The sequence below is a fragment of the Oncorhynchus nerka genome, linkage group LG9a (genome assembly GCF_034236695.1).
Source record: "Oncorhynchus nerka isolate Pitt River linkage group LG9a, Oner_Uvic_2.0, whole genome shotgun sequence".
NCBI classification, from domain to species: domain Eukaryota; kingdom Metazoa; phylum Chordata; class Actinopteri; order Salmoniformes; family Salmonidae; genus Oncorhynchus; species Oncorhynchus nerka.
Genome location: NC_088404.1, coordinates 62,474,688 through 62,498,188, shown reverse-complemented (window position 1 = coordinate 62,498,188; position 23,501 = coordinate 62,474,688). Strand labels below are relative to the sequence as shown.

The following is a 23,501-nucleotide window of genomic DNA, read 5'->3' as shown; positions in this document are numbered from 1 at the left end:
ACCCCAAACTTTTGAACAGTAGTATACATATGAGATGAGTAATGCGAGATATGTAAACATTCTTAGAGGCATTATTAAAGTGACTAATGATATCAAGTCTGTAGGTAGGCAGCCGCCTCTCTGTGCTAGTGGTGGCTGTTTAACAATCTGATGGCCTTGCGATAGAAAGTCCATCATTAAATTTCAAGAAAAAAACATGAAGCGCTATGACGAAACTGGCTCTCATGAGGACAGTCACAGGAAAGGAAGACCCAGAGTTACCTCTGCTGCAGAGGATAAGTTCATTAAAGTTACCAGTCTCAGAAATTGCAGTAACAGACATCTCAACATCAACTATTGAGAGGAGACTGTGTGAATCAGACCGTCATGGTCTAATTGCTGCAAAGAAACCACCAATAATAAGAAGAGATTTGTTTGGGCCAAGAAACACGAGCAATGGACATTAGAAATCTGTCCTTTGGTCTGATGAGTCCAAATTGGCACCATCCCTCATTAAAATGCAAATCAATTTATACAATTTTTAGCATGCATATTTCTGGATTTTTTGTTGTTGTTATTCTGGTCTCTCACTGTTCAAATAAACCTACCATTAGAATTATAGACTGATCATTTCTTTGTCAGTGGGCAAACGTACAAAATCTGCAGGGGATCAAATACTTTTTTCCCTCACTGTGTAAATATATATATATATATACACACACACAGTGGGGCAAAAAAGTATTTAGTCAGCCACCAATTGTGCAAGTTCTCCCACTTAAAAAGATGAGAGAGGCCTGTCATTTTCGTCATAGGTACACTTCAACTATGACAGACAAAATTAGAAAAAAAAATCCAGAAAATCACATTGTAGATTTTTAATGAATTTATTTGCCGATTATGGTGGAAAATAAGTATTTGGTCAATAACAAAAGTTTATCTCAATACTTTGTTATATACCCTTTGTTGGCAATGACAGAGGTCAAACGTTTTCTGTAAGTCTTCACAAGGTTTTCACACACTGTTGCTGGTATTTTGGCCCATTCCTCCATGCAGATCTCCTCTAGAGCAGTGATGTTTTGGGGCTGTTGCTGGGCAACACAGACTTTCAACTCCCTCCAAAGATTTTCTATGGGTTGAGATCTGGAGACTGGCTAGGCCACTCCAGGACCTTGAAATGCTTCTTACGAAGCCACTCCTTCGTTGCCCGGGCGGTGTGTTTGGGATCATTGTCATGCTGAAAGACCCAGCCACGTTTCATCTTCAATGCCCTTGCTGATGGAAGGAGGTTTTCACTCAAAATCTCACGATACATGGCCCCATTCATTCTTTCCTTTACGCGGGTCAGCCGTCCTGGTCACTTTGCAGAAAAACAGCCCCAAAGCATGATGTTTCCACCCCCATGCTTCATAGTAGGTATGGTGTTCTTTGGATGCAACTCAGCATTCTTTGTCCTCCAAACACAACGAGTTGAGTTTTTACCAAAAAGTTCTATTTTGGTTTCATCTGACCATATGACATTCTCCCAATCTTCTTCTGGATCATCCAAATGCTCTCTAGCAAACATCAGACGGGCCTGGACATGTACTGGCTTAAGCAGGGGGACACGTCTGGCACTGCAGGATTTGATTCCCTGGCGGCGTAGTGTGTTACTGATGGTAGACTTTGTTACTTTGGTCCCAGCTCTCTGCAGGTCATTCACTAGGTCCCCCCGTGTGGTTCTGGGATTTTTGCTCACCGTTCTTGTGATCATTTTGACCCCACGAGGTGAGATCTTGCGTGGAGCCCCAGATCGAGGAAGATTATCAGCGGTCTTGTATGTCTTCCATTTCCTAATAATTGCTCTCACAGTTGATTTCTTCAAACCAAGCTGCTTGCCTATTGCAGATTCAGTCTTCCCAGCCTGGTGCAGGTCTACAATTTTGTTTCTGGTGTCCTTTGACAGCTCTTTGGTCTTGGCCATAGTGGAGTTTGGAGTGTGACTGTTTGAGGTTGTGGACAGGTGTCTTTTATACTGATAACAAGTTCAAACAGGTGCCATTAATACAGGTAATGAGTGGAGGACAGATGAGCCTCTTAAAGAAGAAGTTACAGGTCTGTGAGAGCCAGAAATCTTGACGTAGGTGACCAAATACTTATTTTCCACCATAATTTGCAAATAAATTCATTAAAAATCCTACAATGTGATTTTCTGGAGAAAAAAAATCTCATTTTGTCTGTCATAATTGAAGTGTACCTATGATGAAAATTACAGGCCTCTCTCATCTTTTTAAGTGGGAGAACTTGCACAATTGGTGGCTGACTAAATAATAGTTTGCCCCACTGTGTGTGTATATATATAATATATAATATATGAAGAGTCCCATGACAGTTATGGGGGTCGTAAAGCAAAATGGGGAACACCATCGTATTATTAAGATGATACAAACGATACAGACGTTTCGGGATGCCTCATGTTCTGACAAACACTGCTCTAGCTCTGCCACCCATCACCGCAGATGTGGAAGTGCAACACTGGCATATGCGGTGGATGCATCCAATGCTAAAAAACTGATATCTCTAGCTTAAACTGACAAATTCTGATGGGGATTTCTTTATGCAACTTATATTGACACACCGGTGCGCCAATAGACTCTACGGGGTTAAAAACAAACTGAAACAACAAAGCCTTGCTTAATCAACCCCTGACCTGTGCTGCAGCTAGCAAAGATATCCGTAAGAAATAAAAGGTGAGGCGAACATACTTTTGGTCATGTAGTGTATGTCAACACCTTCTCTTCGAACACCTCATTCCAAAATCATGGGCATTAATATAGAGTTGGTGCCCCCTTTGCTGCTATAACAGCCTCCACTCTTCTGGGAAGGCTTTCCACTAGATGTTGGAACATTGCTGCGGGGACTTGCTTCCATTCAGCCACGAGAGCATTAGTGAGATCGGGCACTGATGTTGGGCGATTAGGCCTGGCTTGCAGTCTACGTTCAAATGTTTTATTTAACTTTTATTTAACAGTGTTCCAATTCATCACAAAGGTGTTCGATGGGGTTGAGGTCAGGGTTCTGTGCAGGCCAGTCAAGTTCTTCCACACCGATCTCGACAAACCATTTCTGTATGGACCTCGTTTTGTGCATGTTGAAACAGGAAAGGGCCTTTCCCAAACTGTTGAAAGCATAGAATCGTCTAGAATGTCAATGTATGCTGTAAGTGTTAAGATTTCCCTTCACTGGGGGAAAGGGGCCTAGCCCAAACCATGAAAAACAGCCAGAGAGCATTATTCCTCCACCAAAACTCTACAGTTGGCACTATGCATTTGGCCAAGTAGCATTTTCTTGGCATCCGCCAAACCCAGATTAGTCTGTCGGAATCCCAGATGGTGAAGCGTGATTCATCACTCCAGAGAACGCGTTTCCACTGCTCCAGAGTCCAACCGAGGACAGGCGATTTTTACACGCTACACGCTTCAGCATTCGCCGGTCCCATTCTGTGAGCTTGTGTGGCCTACCACTTCGCTGCAGAGCCGTTGTTGCTCGTAGACGTTTCCACTTTACAATATCAGCACTTACAGTTGACCAGGGCAGTTCCAGTAGGGCAGAAATTGGATGCACTGACTTGTTCGAAAGATGGCATCCTATGACGGTGCCACATTGAAAGTCACAGAGCTCTTCAAGTAAGGCCATTCTACTGTCAATTTTTTCTATGGAGATTGCATGGCTGTGTGCTCAATTTTATACACCGGTCAGCAACGGGTGAGGCTGAAATAGCCGAATCCACTCATTTGAAGGGGTGTCCACATACCTTTGTATATTTCGTGTAGATAACAGTACAGTGCCCCATGTTCTCATTGTGCTGATATTATGTTTCAACGTGAAGCAACTGAAAGGGAAACTCCCGTCAAACAATTGCTCTGAGAATGATTGCTAAAACACAGCATGAAAAGAGCAGGAGGGTCACAAACCTTCAACCACATGGCCTCTGCTTCACACACACATATATTTGATTTTCTCATCTTTCACCAATCCAACCTTTTGGGTAAGCTGACTAATAATACTGGGCACAGGGCCGTAACTACATATGAGGACATTGAGGTCCGAAACTCAATTTTTTTTCTAATTAATAAAAAATGACATTTTAATACAAATATATATTTTGTACACAATAAAGAACTCAATTACGGGTGAACATCAGCTCAGAACCCTCATATTCTTGATCTGACTGAGTTATAATTGTTATTTTATTGTGTTCCTTTGTATCATTTTTTTAAACTTTAGTTTATTTAGTAAATATTTGATTAACTCTATTACTTGAACTGCATTGTTGGTTAAAGGGTTTGTATGTAAGCATTTCACGGTAAGGTCTACTACACCTGTTGTATTCGGCACGTGTAACAAATAAAATTGTATTTGATTTTAATGTTTTTTTGTGAGGAGATGGTATCTACAGTATGTATGCTGTGTTCCATTAATCAAGGAAAGTTATGCTTTTTACACGGACAATTGAGGTTAGGATTTGGGTGGGCTATGTCTTCCTCGTGCTCGAACATCCTCAGAACTTGAAAAACAAGGAAGAATGAAGAAACTAAATTAGGAAAGAACGGTTGGAGGCCTCTGTAATCTGTTATGTCACTGTTATGATAATGTTATGAAGGCCTTTTGATGGAAAGTGTAAGTGACGTGCTACTGAATGTTGCATCTACTGAATGCTTACCCTCTCAAATGTCTACCATCTGGCTATCTGCCTTAACCTCAATAATGTCTCCTTTCAAAGCTCAGTTTCTTAGCCTTTTCTTCCTCCCGGGTGGCTTGCCAGCCCTGTCAAGTTTATAACGGCATGTCTCAAAATATATCTGTCTCTTTTTTATTTCTCACACTTGGTTCTCTCCAGCCTTACTGTATCATAAGAAGCATTTTATGAATGCATGTCTCCTTTTCAAATGGCCTACTTTCAATGTTTCAATATATCTGTCTTTCTCGTCCAACATTCAGTAGCACGTCACTTAAACTCCATCAATAGGCCTTCATAACATTATCATAACAGTGACATAACAGATCACAGAGGCCTCCTTCTCTTCCACGCATCAATATTTTCTCTGTCCCATGGAGATTAAAACAGCAGGTGGTGAGATCAACCCAGACAACACTAACAAATTAATCTACATCTTCTTATTTCATGGTTGGCACACTTAGTAGCATCTGTCAAAATGTTGAATTGACGGACTCCTTTCAGTATTCTGTTAATCTGTCTTTCTTTCTCAGACGGCTACCGAGCCATACTTGAGAGTTTGAAGCGGAATGTGTCAAAACATTGCATTGATTGTCTCCTTTCCACCGGCCTTTCTTTCTCACAGACAGATACTGAAGCATGTGTCAAAATGTAGCATGGAATGACTCACTTCATTTTGGCTCTGCCACCAGTGTGTGCCCGAGGGAGACTGAAAGAGATGCAGGAGACCAAATGGCACACTATTCCCTATATAATACATTACTTTTGCCTGGAGCCCTATGTGCCTTGGTTAAAGGTAGTGCACTATATAGGGAGTAGGGTGGCATTGGGGACGGCAGCCTGAGACTAAGGGAGTCTGAAGATAACATCCGTCAGTAGTGACTAACAGTCACTCTTAGAGTGCCTTCAGAAAGTATTCAAACCTTTGACTTTTTCCACATTTTGTTTTGTTAAAGCCTGAATTTAAATTGGATTATATTTCGATTTGTTTTGTCACTGGCCTACACAATGTCAAAGTGGAATTATGTTTTTGGACATTTTTACAAATTAATCAATAATGAAAAGCTGAAATGTCTTGAGCAAATAAGTATTCAACCCCTTTGTTATGGCAAGCATAAATAAGTTCAGGAGTAAATATATGATTAAATCGAATATCGTGATATTTGACTGAAAATATATTGTGAAGTGCAAGACAATATATGACGATGGTCAAGACCATAATCTATTTGAAGTTTACAAATCAAAACTGTGCAGTTTTATCAGATGTATCGATATGTTAAATGAAGTCACAGTATTTGGAGTAGCATATCGTAGGTCTGCCCAAATGTCACCCAACCCTAACACTCTGTGTGCAATAATTGTGTTTAAACATGATTTTTAAATGACTACCTAATCTCTGTAACCCACACATACATTTATCTGTAAATTCCCTCAGTCTAGCAGTGAATTTCAAACACAGATTCAACCACAAAGACCAGGGTGGTTTTCCAATGCCTTGCAAAGAAGGGCAGCTATTGGTAAAACAAAAAAAGTAGACATTGAATATCCCTTTGAGCATGGTGATGTTATTAATTACACTTTGGATGGTGTATCAATATATCCAGTCACTACAAAGATACAGGCGTCCTTCCTAACTCAGTTGCCAGAGAGGAAGAAAACCACTTAGGGATTAACACCATGAGGACAATGGTGACGTTAAAACAGTTACAGAGTTTAATGGCTGTGACAGTTGTCTCCTGAGGATGGATCAACAACGTTGCAGTTACTCCACAATACTAACCTAATAGACAGAGTGAAAAGAAGGAAGCCTGTACAAAAAACAAATATTCCAAAACATGCATGCTATTTGCAAAAAGGCACTAAAGTAATACTGCAAAAAATGTGGCAAAACAATTAACTTTTTGTCCGGGAATACAAAGTGTTATGTTTGGGACAAATCCAATACAACACATTACTTAGTACCACTCTCCATATTTTCAAGCATGTTATGGGTATGCTTATTTTATAAAGAAGAAACGGAATGGAGCTAAGCACAGGCAAAATCCTAGAGAAAAATCTGGTTCAGTCTGCTTTCCAACAAACACTGTGTCACGTGTGCTCCCTCTCCGGCCTCTAGGTCACCAGGCTGCTCGTTATGGAGCACGCCTGTCACCATCATTACGCACATCAGCGCATTATGACACTCACCTGGACTCCATCATCTCCTTGATTACCTGCCCTATATATGTCACTCCCTCTGGTTCCTTCCCCAGGTGTCATTTTTTCTGTTTCTTGTCTGTGTGTGGTTTCTTGTTTTGGATTATGTTTTATTTATTTATTAAAACACTCACTCCCTGAAGTTGCTTCCCGACTCTTAGAGCACATCGTTACACACTGGGAGATGAATTCACCTTTCAGCAGGACAATAACCTAAAACACAAGGCCAAATCTACACTGGAGTTGTTTACCAAGACAGTGAATGTTCCTGAGTAGCCAAGTTACAGTTTTGACTTAAATCTACTTGGAAATCTATGGCAAGACCTGAAAATGGTTGTCTAGCAATGATCAACAACCGATTTGATAGTGCTTGAAGAATTTGGAAAATAATAATGGTAAATGTTGCACAATCCAGGTGTGGAAAGTTCTTAAAGACTTACCCAGAAAGGTGCTTATACAAAGTATTGACTATGGTGTGAATACTTATGCAAATAGATATTTCTGTATATCATTTTCAATACATTTCTAAAACCATGTTAAAACTTGGTCATTATGGGGTATTGTGTGTAGATCAACTGGCGTAGCAGCAAGACGTGTTTGTTTTGTCCCGTGTTTTAACCCGTGCAAATATGCAGCTTTTTCCTTTTTTTGTATACATTTCAATCTCTTTTTCCATTTTCGAATTAAATATACCTTCCTGCAACCCGCCTCACCCAACACGCTATAGATCTGCTATTTTTCTAGACCTTATAACTGGAATCTCCATCAGAAGCTAGCCTTCAGAAGCTAGCCAGCTAATTATCTCAATACTGTATATAGCCTGTTTTTTTTACTCTACTAGCTATTTAGTCATTGTAGACACTGCTAGCAGTCTTTACCTTTAGCACAGACACCAGCCGCTGTAGCCCGGAGGGTCCGGATAATATCTGCCAGTCTGCATAGCGTGATATCAGCCCTGAGCATATCAGACTGCTTTTTTCCCCCACTACTTCCTGCCGCAAGCTCTGGACCATTACCCCAGATCATCGCGGCTAGCTAGCTGCTACAGAGTGGCTATCATGGCTAATGCCCCTGTCCAGAAGGAACCACCAGTTAGCCTCGAGCTAGGCCCATTCCTCCGGCTAGCAAACGAAATAAACCAACTACAACACCTCTCTTGTCAATTGGCCTGCACACTTTGTCGACACGGAGCTCTGCTGATCTATCACGACTGGTCTGCTGACGTATTTCGGCCGATGTGCCCTCAACCGGTCTCTGCGTCGTTGATGTCGGTGAGGACCCAGCTACTAGCCCCGGCCCGCTAACTCTCTGAGCACCGTGTCTCCCGCTCGCCTAGCGTAGTGACGACTGCCGAGTGGCTCCATGTTTCGTCCATTGCTGCTTATTGGACCCTATGATCCCACGGCTACACAGCTGATGCCTACTGGACTGTTCATTAACACAGGGACATCATTTTGTTTATCTGTCGGCCCCAGCCTCAAACTCAGGCCTTGTGCATAACTAACTGACCCCTCTCTGCCCATTCATCACCATTTACCCATTGTTGTTGTCTTAGCTGTTTACCCGTTGTTGTCTTAGCCCTCCCAATCAACACCTGTGATACCTTTGTCTTCTTCAAATGTCAATATGCCTTGTATACGGTTGTTTAGGGTAACTCTCATTGTTTTGTTTTACTGCGGAGCCCTTAGTCCTGTTCTGCATGCCTCGGTTAGCTCCCTTGCCCACCCCCTACACATGCGGCGACCGCACCTAGTTTAACTGCCGTTTCTAGAGATGCAGCCTCTCTCATCGTCACTCAATGCCTAGGTATAACTCCACTGTACTCGCACCCTACCACGCCATTGTCTGTGCATTACGCCCTGAATCTATCCTACCATGCCCAGAAGTTTTGTCCTTTTACTCTCTGTTCTGAAAGCACTAGATGACCAGTTCTTATAGCCTTTAGCTGTACCCTCATCCTACTCCTCCTCTGTTCCTCTAGTGATGTAGAGGTTAACCCAGGCCCTGTGTCCCCCCAGGCGCTTTCATTTGTTGACTTTTGTTACCGTAAAAGCCTTGGGTTCATGCATGTTAACATCAGAAGCCTCCTCCTTAAATTTGCTTTATTCACTGCTTTAGCACACTCCGCCAACCCTGATGTCCTAGCCATGTCTGAATCCTGGCTTAGGAAGGCCACCAAAAGTCTGAAATTTCCATCCCCAATTACAACATTTTCTGTCAAGATAGAACTGCCAAAGGGGGAGGAGTTGCAATCTAATCTACTGTAGAGATAGCCTGCGGAGTTCTGTCCTACTATGCAGGTCTAGAAGCTCAGTTTGAGCTTCTACTTTTAAAAATCCATCTCGCCAGAAATAAGTCTCTCACTGTTGCCGCTCGTTATAGACTCCCCTCAGCTCCCAGCTGTGCCCTGGACACCATATGTGAATTGATTTAGATTTATTTATTTTATATTTCACCTTTATTTAACCAGGTGGCTAGTTGAGAACAAGTTCTCATTTACAACTGCGACCTGGCCAAAATAAAGTAAAGCAGTTCGACACATACAACAACGCAGAGTTACAAATGGAGTACACAAACATATAGTCAATAATACAGTAGAAAAGGTCTATATGTGTGTGAAATGAGGTAGGATAAGGGAGGTAAGGCAATAAATAGGCCATGGTGGTGAAGTAATTACAATATAGCAATTAAACACTGAAATGGTAGATGTGCAGAAGATGAATGTGCAAGTAGAGATACTGGGGTGCAAAGGAGCAAGATAAATAAATAAATAATTACAGTATGGGGATGAGGTAGTTGGATGGTCTATTTACAGATGGGCTATGTACAGGTGCAATGGTCTGTGAGCTGCTCTGACAGCTGGTGCTTAAAGCTAGTGAGGGAGATATGGGTCTCCAGCTTCAGTGATGTTTGCAGTTCATTCCAGTCATTGGCAGCAGAGAACTGGAAGGAAAGGAGGCCAAAGGAAGAATTGGCTTTGGGGGTGACTAGTGAGATATACCTGTGTGTTACGGGTGGGTGCTGCTATGGTGACCAGTAAGCTGAGATAAGGCGGGGCTTTACCTAGCAGAGACTTGTAGATGACCTGGAGCCAGTGGGTTTGGCGACGATTATGAAGCGAGGGCCAGCCAACGAGAGCGTACAGGTCGCAGTGGTGGGTAGTATATGATGCTTTGGTGACAGAATGGATGGCACTGTGATAGACTGCATCCAATTTGCTGAGTAGAGTGTTGGAGGCTAATTTGTAAATTACATCACCGAAGTCGAGGATCGGTAGGATGGTCAGTTTTACAAGGGTATGTTTGGCAGCATGAGTGAAGGAACACCCACGCGTAGCACGCACTCCAGCAGATATATTTCACTGGTCATCCCCAAAGCAAACATCTCCTTTGGCCGCCTTTCCTTCCAGTTCTCTGCTGCCAATGAACCGAACGAATTGCAAAAATCACTGGAAGTTGGAGTCTTATCTCCCTCGCTAACTTCAAGCATCGGCTGTTAGAGCAGCTTACCGATCGCTGCAGCTGTACACAGCCCATCTGTAAATAGTCCATCCAACCAACTACCTAACTCGTTCCCATATTTGTTTTTTGTTTTTTTCTGCTCTTTTGCACACCAGAATTTCTACACGCATATCCTCATCTGCACATCTATCACTCCAGTGTTAATTGCTAAATTGTAATTACTGCGACACTATGGCCTATTTATTGCCTTACCACCTTACTTTGGACACACAGTATACAGATTTTCTATTGTGTTATTAACTATACGTTTGTTTATCCCATGTGTAACTCTGTGTTGTTGTTTTTGTTGCACTGCTTTGCTTTATCTTGGTCAGGTCGCAGTTGTAAATGAGAACTTGTTCTCAACTGGCCTGCCGGCTTAAATAAAGGTGAAATTTTAAAAACTATTTTGAAGTCAAGGGGTATGAATACTTTCTGAAGGCATTGTGTCCAGAGCGATTTACAGACATTCAACTAAGGTAGAGAAGACAAACACAATAAACGTATTTCTTCATTTGGGATGCAAATGATGTGAACCACCGTACCATCACCACCCCCCGTTTCCATGATCGAAATGCAAACAAAAGCCATTTCCCGATACAACATTGAAAGCATCTTACTGCATGGTTTATTGGTAATCTAGACTAGCTCTTGTTTCCCATTGAAGAATCATACGGTTAATGAAAAACAGGAATAGGCTTGAGATTTGAGATACAGTATTTATGCCGCATGAAAGTGTAGTGGCACATTTGTTGTGCTGGGAGACCCATCTAAAGCTCTTCAAATGCTCTTGTGACCAACCAAATTAACACCAAAACCAATGTCTCTACCTTCAGACTTCAACCTAAGAGTAAGCTTGCTGAAACCCACCATTTGGGAAAACACATTACTTTTGTGATGTGAAAGCAATGTTTCAAGCTCAGCAAGATAGTACAAACTAATCTGGGTCCAGTTTACCACTTTTACACCGCGACCCAAAAGGAATCAGCATTGGCTCCGGATCCATTATTAGGAAATACTACAACCGCGTGCATGTTGGTGCAGTCGTAATAAAGTCCCATCATGCCATCTTAGCATTCTGGTTCATCTGGCACTATGGTGATGAGTATCAGAAACATGACACACACACACACACAGACACTCTCTTTCTCTCTTTCTTTCATCATACTCATCTTGGCAAAGGGACAACAGATGTACAAATATGGCCAGTGGGTCATATTACTACCATGTTTATTATGATACCCTATACTGAATTAGATCTTTACATAACACAGTGCACACCCAGGGGTCACATTAGTATGAGAGCAGGGGGACAACACTACAATTTAAAATGCTCTGCTTTCAGCAACCAAAAGACAAAAACTTTGAAAGTGATTCCAAAGAAAACACTGTATATGTAATTATAATAAGTTACTTGTATGCATTCTGTAGCCTAACAACACTATTAAATACTTGTAATACACATAATATAACTTGTTACCGTATTAACACTTGACTAGTATTGCACTGTTCATAGGTGCAAAGAAAAGAGAGGGATGGCGCTGCATGGCATCGGAGGAGATGGCTGCCATTTTACCAATTATTTTGTAAATAATGTTTCTGTCACCATCTCTTATGACCGAAAAGAGCTTCTGGATATCAGGACAGTGATTACTCACTTCGTACTGGATTTTTTTCTTGAATGAGTCGGACACAAAGGATTTACTTCAGACACCCGACAAGGCCCAAATCCCCGTCATTCGCATGAAGAAGAAACAGAGATATTGGGGACGTAGGTCGGGGGTGCCTTGTAAGGATCCGACGGGGAGTGCGTAATCCACCTCTACCATCAGTTCATTTAGCCAACGTGCAATCATTGGATAATAAAATGGATGACCTCCGATCAAGAATATCCTACCAATGGGACATTAAAAAAATGTAATATCTTATGTTTCACCGAGTCGTGGCAGAACGACAACATGGATAACATACAGCTGGCTGGGATTTCGGTGCATCAGCAAGACAGAACAACTGCCTCCCGTAAGACAAGGGGTGGTGGTCTGTGTCAATTTGTAAATAACAGCTGGTGCACAAAATCTAATATTAAGGAAGTTTCAAGGTTTTGCTCACCTGAGGTAGAGTATCTCATGAAAAGCTGTAGACCACAGCTTGGACTGGAATATGTTCCGGGATTCTTCCGATGGTATTGAGGAGTACACCACCTCAGCCACTGGCTTCATCAATAAGTGCATCGAGGACGTCTCCCACACAGTGACCGTACGTACATACCCCAACCAGAAGCCATGGATTACAGGCAACATCAGCACTGAGCTAAATTGTAGAGTTGCCGCTTTCAAAGAGCAGGACTCGAACCCGGATGCTGATAAGAAATCCCGCTTCAGACAAACCATCAAACAGGCAAAGCGTCAATACAGGACTCGTACTACACCGGCTCCAACGCTCGTCGGATGTAGCAGGGCTTGCAAACAAATACAGGATACAAAGGGAAACACATCCGCGAGCTGCCCAGTGACACGAGTAGTTCTCACGTTTGTAGCCATGAAGTGCTTTGAAAGGCTGGTCATGGCTCACATCAACACCATTATCCCAGAAACCCTAGAACCACTCCAATTTGCATACCGCCCAAACAGATGATGCGATCTCTATTGCACTCTACACTTCCCGTTCCCACCTGGACAAAAGGAACACCTACTGAGAATGCTTTTCATTGACTACAGCTCAGCGTTCAACACCATAGTATCCTCAAAGCTCATTACTAAGCTAAGGACACTGAAACTAAACACCTCCCTGTGCCACTGGATCCTGGACTTCCTGACGGCCGCCCCCAGGTGGTAAGGGTAGGTAACAACACAACTGACACACTGATCCTCAACACGGGGGCACCTCAGGGGTGTCTGCTCAGTCCCCTCCTGTACTACCTGTTCACCCATGACTGCGTGGCCTAGCACAACTCCAACACCATCATTAAGTTTGCAGATAACACAAGTGGTAGGCCTGATCACCGACAACGATGAGACAGCCTATAGGGAGGAGGTCAGAGACGTGGCAGTGTGGTGCTAGGATAACAACCTCTCCCTCATCGTGATCAAGACAAAGGAGATGATTGTGGACTAAAGGAAAAGGAGGACCGAGCACTCCCCCATTCTCATTGACAGGGCTGTAGTGGAGCAGGTTGAGAGCTTCAAGTTCCTTGGTGTCCACATAACCAATGAACTATCATGGTCCAAACACACCAAGACAGTCGTGAAGAGAGCATGACAATGCCTATTCCTCCTCAGGAGACTGAAAAGACTTGGCATGGGTCCTCAGATCCTGAAAAAGTTCTACAGCTGCACCATCGAGAGTATGGTTGGTTGCATCAACGCCTGGTATGGCAACTGCTCTGCACTACAGAGGGTAGTGCGTATGGCCCAGTACATCACTGGGGCCAAGCTTCCTGCCATCCAAGACCTCTATACCAAGCGGTGTCAGAGGAAAGCCCTAAAAATTGTCAGACTCCAGCCACCCTAGTCATAGACCGTTATCTCTGCTACTGCACGGCAAGCGGTACCGGAGTGCCAAGTCTAGGTCCAAGAGGCTTCCAAACAGCTTCTACCCCCAAGCCATAAGACTCATGAACAGCTAATCAAACGGCTACCCGGACTGTTTGCATTGTCCCTCCCCCATTTTTACACTGCTACTACTCTCTGTTTATTATCTCTGCATAGTCACTTTACCTCGACCTACATGTACATATTACCTCAATTACCTCAACTAAACTGTGCCCCCGCACATTGACTCTGTACCAGTACCCACTGTATATAACCTTGTTCCTGTTTTTTTATTGTTGCTCTTTAATTATAGATTTTTCTTTTTTCTTCTTTTATACTTCAGTTTATTTTAGTAAATACTTTCTTAAAAACTTTTTCTTAACTGCATTATTGGTTAAGGGCTTATAAGTAAGCATTTCATTAAGGTTAACAACTGTTGTATTCAGCACATGTGACAAATACAATTTTATTTGTATTGCTGTTACAATAATGTGCAATAACACTTTACACACTTGTAATACACTTCATGTAATATGTTACTGTTTTAACACTTACAGACTAGTATAGCACAGTTAATAGGTTCACAGAAAGGGGTATTCACTTAAACCACTTAAACCGTTGGACTCGTCAAGACAAATAACATTTTGACAAGAGGATGATCTCACCCATATGCCAAATGTCCACGGGGAAAAGGGCAGCGATACACTACATTCTATCTCTCCTGGTAACTTAAGGCATAACAACAGGTTCACAATCAGTGCCAGCTTTGGTGCTTGGCCCGTAATTTATAGGCGTTAGGACAACATGAGGTAAGGGTAGCTGATCCTAGATCATTCATAAAGGGCAAGATGAGCAGAAGCATTGGTTTCTTTCTTTGACAGTTGTTTTTGTTCAGGGAAAGTATGCAGCCTCGGCCAGAGACCAATCAGAGACCAATCAAGGTGCATTAATTGAGGAATAAACTGAATGCGCAAGAAACAGCTGCCATTTGAGGAAAATGGAAGTTCAACAACAAGGCTTTAATGCCAAATGAAGCACTATCAGGGTCCTTCAGTAAGACTAAGTCTGTTCATCTAGTCATCTTATATGCTAAAGCAGGTCATGCTATTCTATCTGCCCACCACCCCAAGCTGTCACCAGCTGAGACTGGGAGTGGGGGAGTAGGCCTAACCACACACACACAGTGCTAATACAATGATACTGTACATGAGGAGTGTAGCAGTAGCATGGCAGTATAGCATGTAGTGATTAGATATTTTAAAATTAAACTTAGGGGTTAGGGGAATATTGTTGTTTAATTCATTCTCTACAATAACAATCATATAAAATCAAATGTTATTGGTCACATACACATGGTTAGCAGATGTTATTGAAAGTGTAGTGAAATGCTTGTTCTTTTTGTTCCGACAGTGCAGCAATATCTAACAAGTAATCTAACAATTCCACAACAACTACCTAATACACACAAATCCAAGTAAAGGGATGGAATAAGGATATGTACATATAAGAATATGTACATATACATATAAATGGAAGAGCAATGACAGACCGGCATAGGCAAGATGCAATAGACGGTATAAAATACAGTATATACAGTGGGGCAAAAAAGTATTTAGTCAGCCACCAATTGTGCAAGTTCTCCCACTTAAAAAGATGAGAGAGGCCTGTAATTTTCATCATAGGTACACTTCAACTATGACAGGCAAAATGAGAAAAAAAATCCAGAAAATCACATTGTAGGATTTTTTTATTTTTTTATTTGCACATTATGGTGGAAAATAAGTATTTGGTCACCTACAAACAAGCTAGATTTCTGGCTCTCACAGACCTGTAACTTCTTCTTTAAGAGGCTCCTCTGTCCTCCACTCTTTACCTGTATTAATGGCACCTGTTTGAACTTGTTATCAGTATAAAAGACACCTGTCCACAACCTCAAACAGTCACACTCCAAACTCCACTATGGCCAAGACCAAAGAGCTGTCAAAGGACACCAGAAACAAAATTGTAGACCTGCACCAGGCTGGGAAGACTGAATCTGCAATAGGTAAGCAGCTTGGTTTGAAGAAATCAACTGTGGGAGCAATTATTAGGAAATGGAAGACATACAAGACCACTGATAGTCTCCCTCGATCTGGGGCTCCACGCAAGATCTCACCCCGTGGGGTCAAAATGATCACAAGAACGGTGAGCAAAAATCCCAGAACCACACGGGGGGACATAGTGAAAGACCTGCAGAGAGCTGGGACCAAAGTAACAAAGCCTACCATCAGTAACACACTACGCCGCCAGGGACTCAAATCCTGCAGTGCCAGACGTGTCCCCCTTCTTAAGCCAGTACATGTCCAGGCCCGTCTGAAGTTTGCTAGAGAGCATTTGGATGATCCAGAAGAAGATTGGGAGAATGTCATATGGTCAGATGAAACCAAAATAGAACTTTTTGGTAAAAACTCAACTCGTCGTGTTTGGAGGACAAAGAATGCTGAGTTGCATCCAAAGAACACCATACCTACTGTGAAGCATGGGGGTGGATACATCATGCTTTAGGGCTGTTTTTCTGCACAGGGACCAGGACGACCGATCCGTGTAAAGGAAAGAATGAATGGGGCCATGTATCGTGAGATTTTGAGTGAAAACCTCCTTCCATCAGCAAGGGCATTGAAGATGAAACATGGCTGGGTCTTTCAGCATGACAATGATCCCAAACACACCGCCCGGGCAACGAAGGAGTGGCTTCGTAAGAAGCATTTCAAGGTCCTGGAGTGGCCTAGCCAGTCTCCAGATCTCAACCCCATAGAAAATCTTTGGAGGGAGTTGAAAGTCTGTGTTGCCCAGCAACAGCCCCAAAACATCACTGCTCTAGAGGAGATCTGCATGGAGGAATGGGCCAAAATACCAGCAACAGTGTGTGAAAACCTTGTGAAAACTTACAGAAAACATTTGACCACTGTCATTGCCAACAAAGGGTATATAACAAAGTATTGAGATAAACTTTTGTTATTGACCAAATACTTATTTTCCACCATAATTTGCAAATAAATTCATTAAAAATCCTACAATGTGATTTTCGGGAAAATCGTTTCTCTCATTTTGTCTCTTACAGGCCTCTCTCATCTTTTTAAGTGGGAGAACTTGCACAATTGGTGGCTGACTAAATTCCTTTTTGCCCCACTGTACATATGGGATGAGTAATGCAAGATGTGTAAACATCATCATTAAAGTGGCATTAATCAAGTGACTAGTGATCCATTGTATGTAGTCTTTATGTAGGCAGCAGCCTCTCTGTGTTAGTGATGGCTCAATATCAATTATATGAAATCAGCTTGTTCCTTTCAACTGTTTTTAAATGCAGACGATTCAGCTCTTTTGGTCTCTCACAAAGTATGGATGAGAGCCAGCTTAGTGCAGAACTGACGAGTATCAGTAACTGGCTGTCAGACAACATGCTGTTTTTTCATTTGGGGAAAATAGATTCAATTTTATTTGGATCTAATATCAGGCTAGGTAGATCACCAGGCTTTAGAGTTGCGGTTGGTGACACAGAGGTTACAGCCAAGAACTGTGTTAAATACTTAGGCTGTGAACTAGACAGGTTCCTCACAGGGGAGAGTATGGGGCAGAAAGTGATTGCCAAAGTCAACTAGGAAGTGACATTTCTGGCCAGAAAAGCCACATTTGTACATAAAGGAACTTGAAAACACTTGCAGCAGTTAGTGCAACCTCACTTTGACTGTGTGCACTACCTGGTACAGTAGTTCCCCAAGTTCATCAAGATCCAGCTACAGACATCTCAAAATAAAATGTCATGGGTCATTCTGAATCTTAGCCCTCTGGGTCATGTTGGAAAAGGGGGAAACCTAGTCAGTTGTCCAACTGAATGTATTCAACTGAAATGTGTCTTCCGCATTTAACCCAACCCCTCTGAATCTGTGAGGTGTGGGAGGCTGCCTTAAATCGACATCCACAAGTTCAGCGCCCAGGGAAAAGTGGGTTAACTGCCTTGCTCAGGGGCAGAACAACAGATTTGTACCTTTTCAGCTCAGCCCTTCTCAGTGCAGTGAACTACAGTGACTATCAGTTAATAAAAGGGTAATTTAGCTGTAGCTGGGAGCTGAGATTGGCCCATAAAATCGTGTATGTTACAGTCCCCCAGTATCTAAAGAACTATCTTACTACTGTCCTTCCTACGCCATGAGAGGCAGTGCCAGAGATTTTGAACCACCACGATTCAAGAGCGGTACGGGCCAGAGCACGTTTTTATATACAGCAGTGGTGGAGTGGAACAAACTCCCGGCTGAGATAAAAGCTGTTTTTGCAAGTCTTAGGTTCAAACACTCCTGCAAGGCTTGGTTAATGTTGAGATAGCCTCCTAGCCAAGTATAAATACACTCTGCGCTAGTGGAGTGATTTGTTAAATTCACTTTTTTGTATATATCTTAATATGTGGACATTTTATATTATTGAATCTATGGCACAGAGTGCCCAGGTCCATTGTTTTGCCCTGCTGCCACTTGCCTCCATTGTGGATGTCCCCATTGAAATGCATGACATAATTTTCAATGGAGCAGTCCACAACACTACGTTGGGGGTGCAGCATTAGGCTGCAGTGCATTCTCTTTACCGCATGTGTTCGATATTTTCTAATTGTGTGTTGCTTTACCATGCGGTGGTACAAACGGAAGTACACACACAGACTCAAACTAGCTAGCTTTTAGCAAGTTGAAAAGCAAATTACATGTGCGTCAAATATGGAAAACGCAGGCTAGACATGCGGCAAAAAAACTCATATGCATCTGGTGGACCTCGGACAGGATGTGAACGAGGCTTGAGCCAGCTAAAGATAGCCGCTAAACTAATAGTGACCAGTATAGGCTTGACCCGCTAGCGATTGCAGTTAGCTTAGCGTTAGCGTATACCGTTTTACTCTAAAAATAATACTCTGTAATATGTAACACTTGGGTTGGGAGATGGACCTTAGACCATATAAACGGAGTAGAAAATAAACCACATTATTACCTTAGAGGAGCTATAAATCAATAAGTTTAAACCAGAATATTAGCTGGCACCCTTTTGTCTTATATTATTCCATGGGCTAGCCTGTTTAAGCAGCAAACCCAGGCATCTCCAAGGCAAAATTGCTAACAGTTTTCACTCAATCAATTTACACATTTTAACTGTACAATTTCAACATAAAAGGTACTCAGATTTCGACTAAAATTGTCTATAGATAATGTGCTTGTGTAAAAGGCATACTTGTTTTAACAGAACAATGAAAAAGGAGGCAGGAGAAATGTTTAACGTTCACAGTTTCTCCTTGAGTGTTGAGGGGAGACACAAAACGCTGTTCTCGCGCCCCTACAACGCCCACTGCTGGTGGCAACAGGCATAAACAATTCCCAATTGAAATCCTTGGGAGGACTCAGCCCAAATAAGTGTATTATTACAACAATATCAAAATATCAAAAACGTGTGAGATTTATGTATGGTTCTTAAATTACATTTTCATTTTAGTGATTGAGCAGAGCGACTTACATTATTGCATTCCTCTTAAAATAGCTAGGTGAGACAACAGCATATCACCATCGTAGAAGGCATCTTTTACCTCGACAAAGTAGGTATCGGTAAAGCCAGTGATAGCAGGAAAAAAGACAAGCACATTTTTTAAAAGTATATATATATATATATATATATATATATATATATATATATATATATATATATATATATATACCATGCAAAACAAATAATAATTCTGTAATACATTTTGAAAGCAATACATGCATTGAACAAAACAAATATGTTCCGAACACATTTTGCATGATGAAAGTACATAGGCCTATCAATATAATATATCATTTTTTTATAATTTTTGGTATGGAGCTGTGCCATTTATATAGGTTATTAAAATATATGACAATATTATTTCAAATGTATGTCACTTTATATGAGTTAAAAATATATACATACGTCACGTTTTTTTCGTATGGGCACACGAGCCCTTGTCAACAGAATATATTTATGTCTCTATTTTAAATATATTTACAGTAATTATAAGGTTTACTGAAATAGGGATTTAGGATGGAAAGCTGAGAGGCTCGGTAGAGTGGTGAAAATGTATAGCAAAGCCACAACGGGACAGCTCTTCAGTGCAGCCGTCACTGGAGGGTACAGGAAAAAAAGACAAAAAGTTCAGTCACATGATAGGTTTCGGTTTTGGAACAGTTTAGAAAGGACCAAGACAAAGGAAAATTCGAGACAAAAAAATACGATCGCGCATGTCTGTCGAAAAATATTCATGGGCTTATTAGGCTATTTAAGTTTATGCTTAGAAAAGTTATGATTTGCCTCTACAATCAAGGCAGATTTGTTTTGAAGTGGTAGCTACTACAACAACTGATCATCACATCGTCAAAGAGATACCGCATAGCATCAATAGACCACCGCCAATGAATTGCGTCTGGTCTAGTATTACCGAAACCCTCAAATGCATGCCCAGAAACCCTCAAATGCATGCCCGGTTCATTGTATGGATCATTATCAACCTCTGCACATCCATAGAGGCAGAATGAATAACGAACGTTTTGTGGGTGACAATCGCGAAATAAACACGGACATGCTTTCATGATCACGTGCTGTACTGTAGGCCTATTTAGGGTAAACTCGGTCCTATGTGCGCCTGTGGTATTATCATGCCCGTCATTGGAGGAAAAACGAAATTGACAAGACAGGCCTATAACCTTCCCGTCACACCGACAAGCAAGACATACAGTCCCTGTAGAGCTAACGAGCCTTCCTTTATCTCTATTAGCCCTTCAAATCAACGCTGTGACAATGATAAAAATTGAATATATTCTTAATGGCACATTTTGATTTAAATTTCCATATTTCTACGTGTGACGTCAAATAGCCAAACTTACCACTGTCACTGGCGAAACCATCTCTCAATCGATCACTGTAGTATATATTCGCAAAGCAACTGGAGATTGCGACACTGAGCTGCGGCCGTTTTCCCGCACTGTACGGTTCACTAAAATTGCTGTAGTCTTTGTGATGCGTATTGTTTTGGTCCCTTTTCGGGGCAGCCTGGCATAAGGGGGAGGAGGCAAACCGACCATAATTGTAGGTGGAGATAGACTTTAGGCACCGATAGGGTGCCGTTAAAATATCCGACCAATTAACAGACAGGAACAAAAAAAGAGGCAAGGTTAAGAGAATATAACGCCCCTTTTAATACGAGGTCTTTTGACTGCTGTTTACCTATCGAAGCAGATGGCCTGTATTTACATCTAGTCTTATTACACATTTCACTTTGTTACACTGTATCTCTGTACATTTACATTGTGGTAACATTGTTCCATTGTAGACAATGATGAACAACACACTCGTCCTTTTGTCTCGCGCGCTGTGCATCAAACTATTTTTAAAACAGTCTTTTCTGCATTAGTAACCAAGTGGGAACTGGGACTTTACCACCATTGTAGCGCCATTGAGACCACCTGTATTTACGAAGTAGTCAATTTTATTTTTCTACTATTTCTATGAGTTGGCAGACAAGTTGAAAGGGTGCATAGCTAGTGACAGCTAGTGTGTTGTTTGAACAGGTTTAAAGCCAAGTGGTTGGTGATTTACTGCCATCTACAGTTATTCAGTGTTTGCTCACGAGTATAATTCATTGGCTGATACCCCTGATGGAATTATGTGATCCTTCCTTCGCCCATAGGAATGCTCACACAGTTGACTTTAAAATGGTTCAAGCCCTCAATGTCCATGCCGTAACGTGTTTTCTCCATCCTCTATTTAACTCTAAAGGTGGTAAATTCTCACTTCACACTTGGTTACCAACGCAGCATATGGGCACGTTCCTATGCCCAGACGTTGCTGACGCATGCTAGATTTTATGTGCATGGATAGGTATTTGACATATCAGCTAACTACATCATATGTTATAGCAACCCGGTGCCGGGCATTGATCCCGTATTACACGAATTCAAGCATTTGTTTTACGGACATTTTGTTCTGAAATATGTTGACTGTGGTCATACACTAACTAGCTAGCTACACCGCACCTCTTAGAAGCCAGCAACAATAAGCAAGACCTAGCAATAAATAAGGTCGTGAGTGCGGAAATTTTCCTTCAGAATAAAAGTCCTGTAATGAATATGGTGAAAATTATACGGTCGGGATTTTCCTTCAGAATAAAAGTCTTGTAATGAATATGGTAGAAATTATACAAATGGCAATGTTCAAAATTCGTAAGATTTTATGAAGCAATGTTAGCTGACTTAGAATTTTGTTTAACAACATCAAAAAAGGAAATAAGTTAAAAGGTGTGATAATATTATAGCATTGACAATATTGTTAACAGCATACAAGGGAAACTTCACCGCTAGACATTATTTGTGTTGTGTTTTTCCAGTTTGCCTACATAATTATGAGTAATGAGAGGGTGTTTCAGACATAATTATGCAGTGTAGCAGTATTGTTTTTATTTTTGGGCTGGGAGAGTTCAACCAATGGCATCATTGGTTGATTGAGCCTGCTGTCTGATCTTAAAAGGAATGGACTTATGTTTTCTAGCAATTATTGTGGCTTTTGTGTTTTGCATATTGCACACTCACTTGAGTAGATATGGTTGTCCTTGTTCAATAAAGCCATTGGACTTGTCTCAACGATGTTCCTATCTGCCACAACATTGCAGGATATCTAGGTTGACTCATTTTCCCTAGCTTTCTAAAGACAACAGCCTGATGAGAGCCATACTTCCTTGTTCCCACCCTCGAACACAGGTGTTTCAAAACGGGGGTGGTACAAGTTTACAGGTTCACTGTCTATCCAAGACTGCTAAATAATTAGCTACAATGGCTGTTTATGATGATTCCTGTTTCCAAGAAGAGCTGGGTGACATTTTTTTTAAATTTATGTTCTTTTAGATAGGAACATAAAGCCATATTTATTTGAGCTGGAATACACTGAAGAGACAGCGAGAAAAATTATTTGCGAGACCAGCAAGCAGCAGTGGCAGCCGAGACCAGCTGGGCCAGGCCTCAGGGGGATAAATGACAAACGAGTAAGTTGTTTTGCTGTCAGCAGCTAGCTAGCAAGATAATCTCTCTTTTAACCGAGACAGTGTTGTTCAGTACAGTACAATTTGGGGATCGATTCCGCCATAACGGGGCTTGCAAGAACCCCTACAAGCCAATTTTAGAGAACTGTGTTTTTTGCTATACCTAAAAGTTACTGTAGTATAACGTTATAGCTAGCTAACTAGCCTAGCTAGCCTCAGTGCTTCTCATTATGAGCAAAACTGTATAAATGTTTTGATTATGATGGTGGATAGTAAAGGAATTACTTTGGCTTGATGACTCATATTATTCTTAGAGTAACTATACCCGTGTGTTGTAGTTAGCTAGCTAGGGAGCGGTCGAAATTGACTCAATTGTTACCCAGAGGAAAATGGGGGAGGGTCATGCTTTTTCAATTTCATTCAGGGAGGGTTTAGTATTTAAAAATGTAGTCCAGGGGAGGGTCATGTAATTTTGTTTATCCGTTAAATGTAATATTGCTCAGTGTTTCAGAATGAGTTAT

At 41.6% G+C, this 23,501-nt stretch overlaps 1 protein-coding gene across 1 annotated transcript in view; it reads right to left on the bottom strand.

Annotated features, from left to right (window-relative positions):
* tmem86a (transmembrane protein 86A) overlaps positions 1-20,996 on the bottom strand; it is a 60,577-nt gene extending 39,581 nt beyond the window's left edge. Inside the window, exon 1 of the mRNA XM_029668827.2 lies at positions 20,834-20,996. Coding sequence (XP_029524687.1) covers positions 20,834-20,854 — 21 coding nt within the window. The 5' untranslated portion in view covers positions 20,855-20,996. The remainder of the gene's footprint in view (positions 1-20,833) is intronic.
* Positions 20,997-23,501: the final 2,505 nt, after the last annotated feature.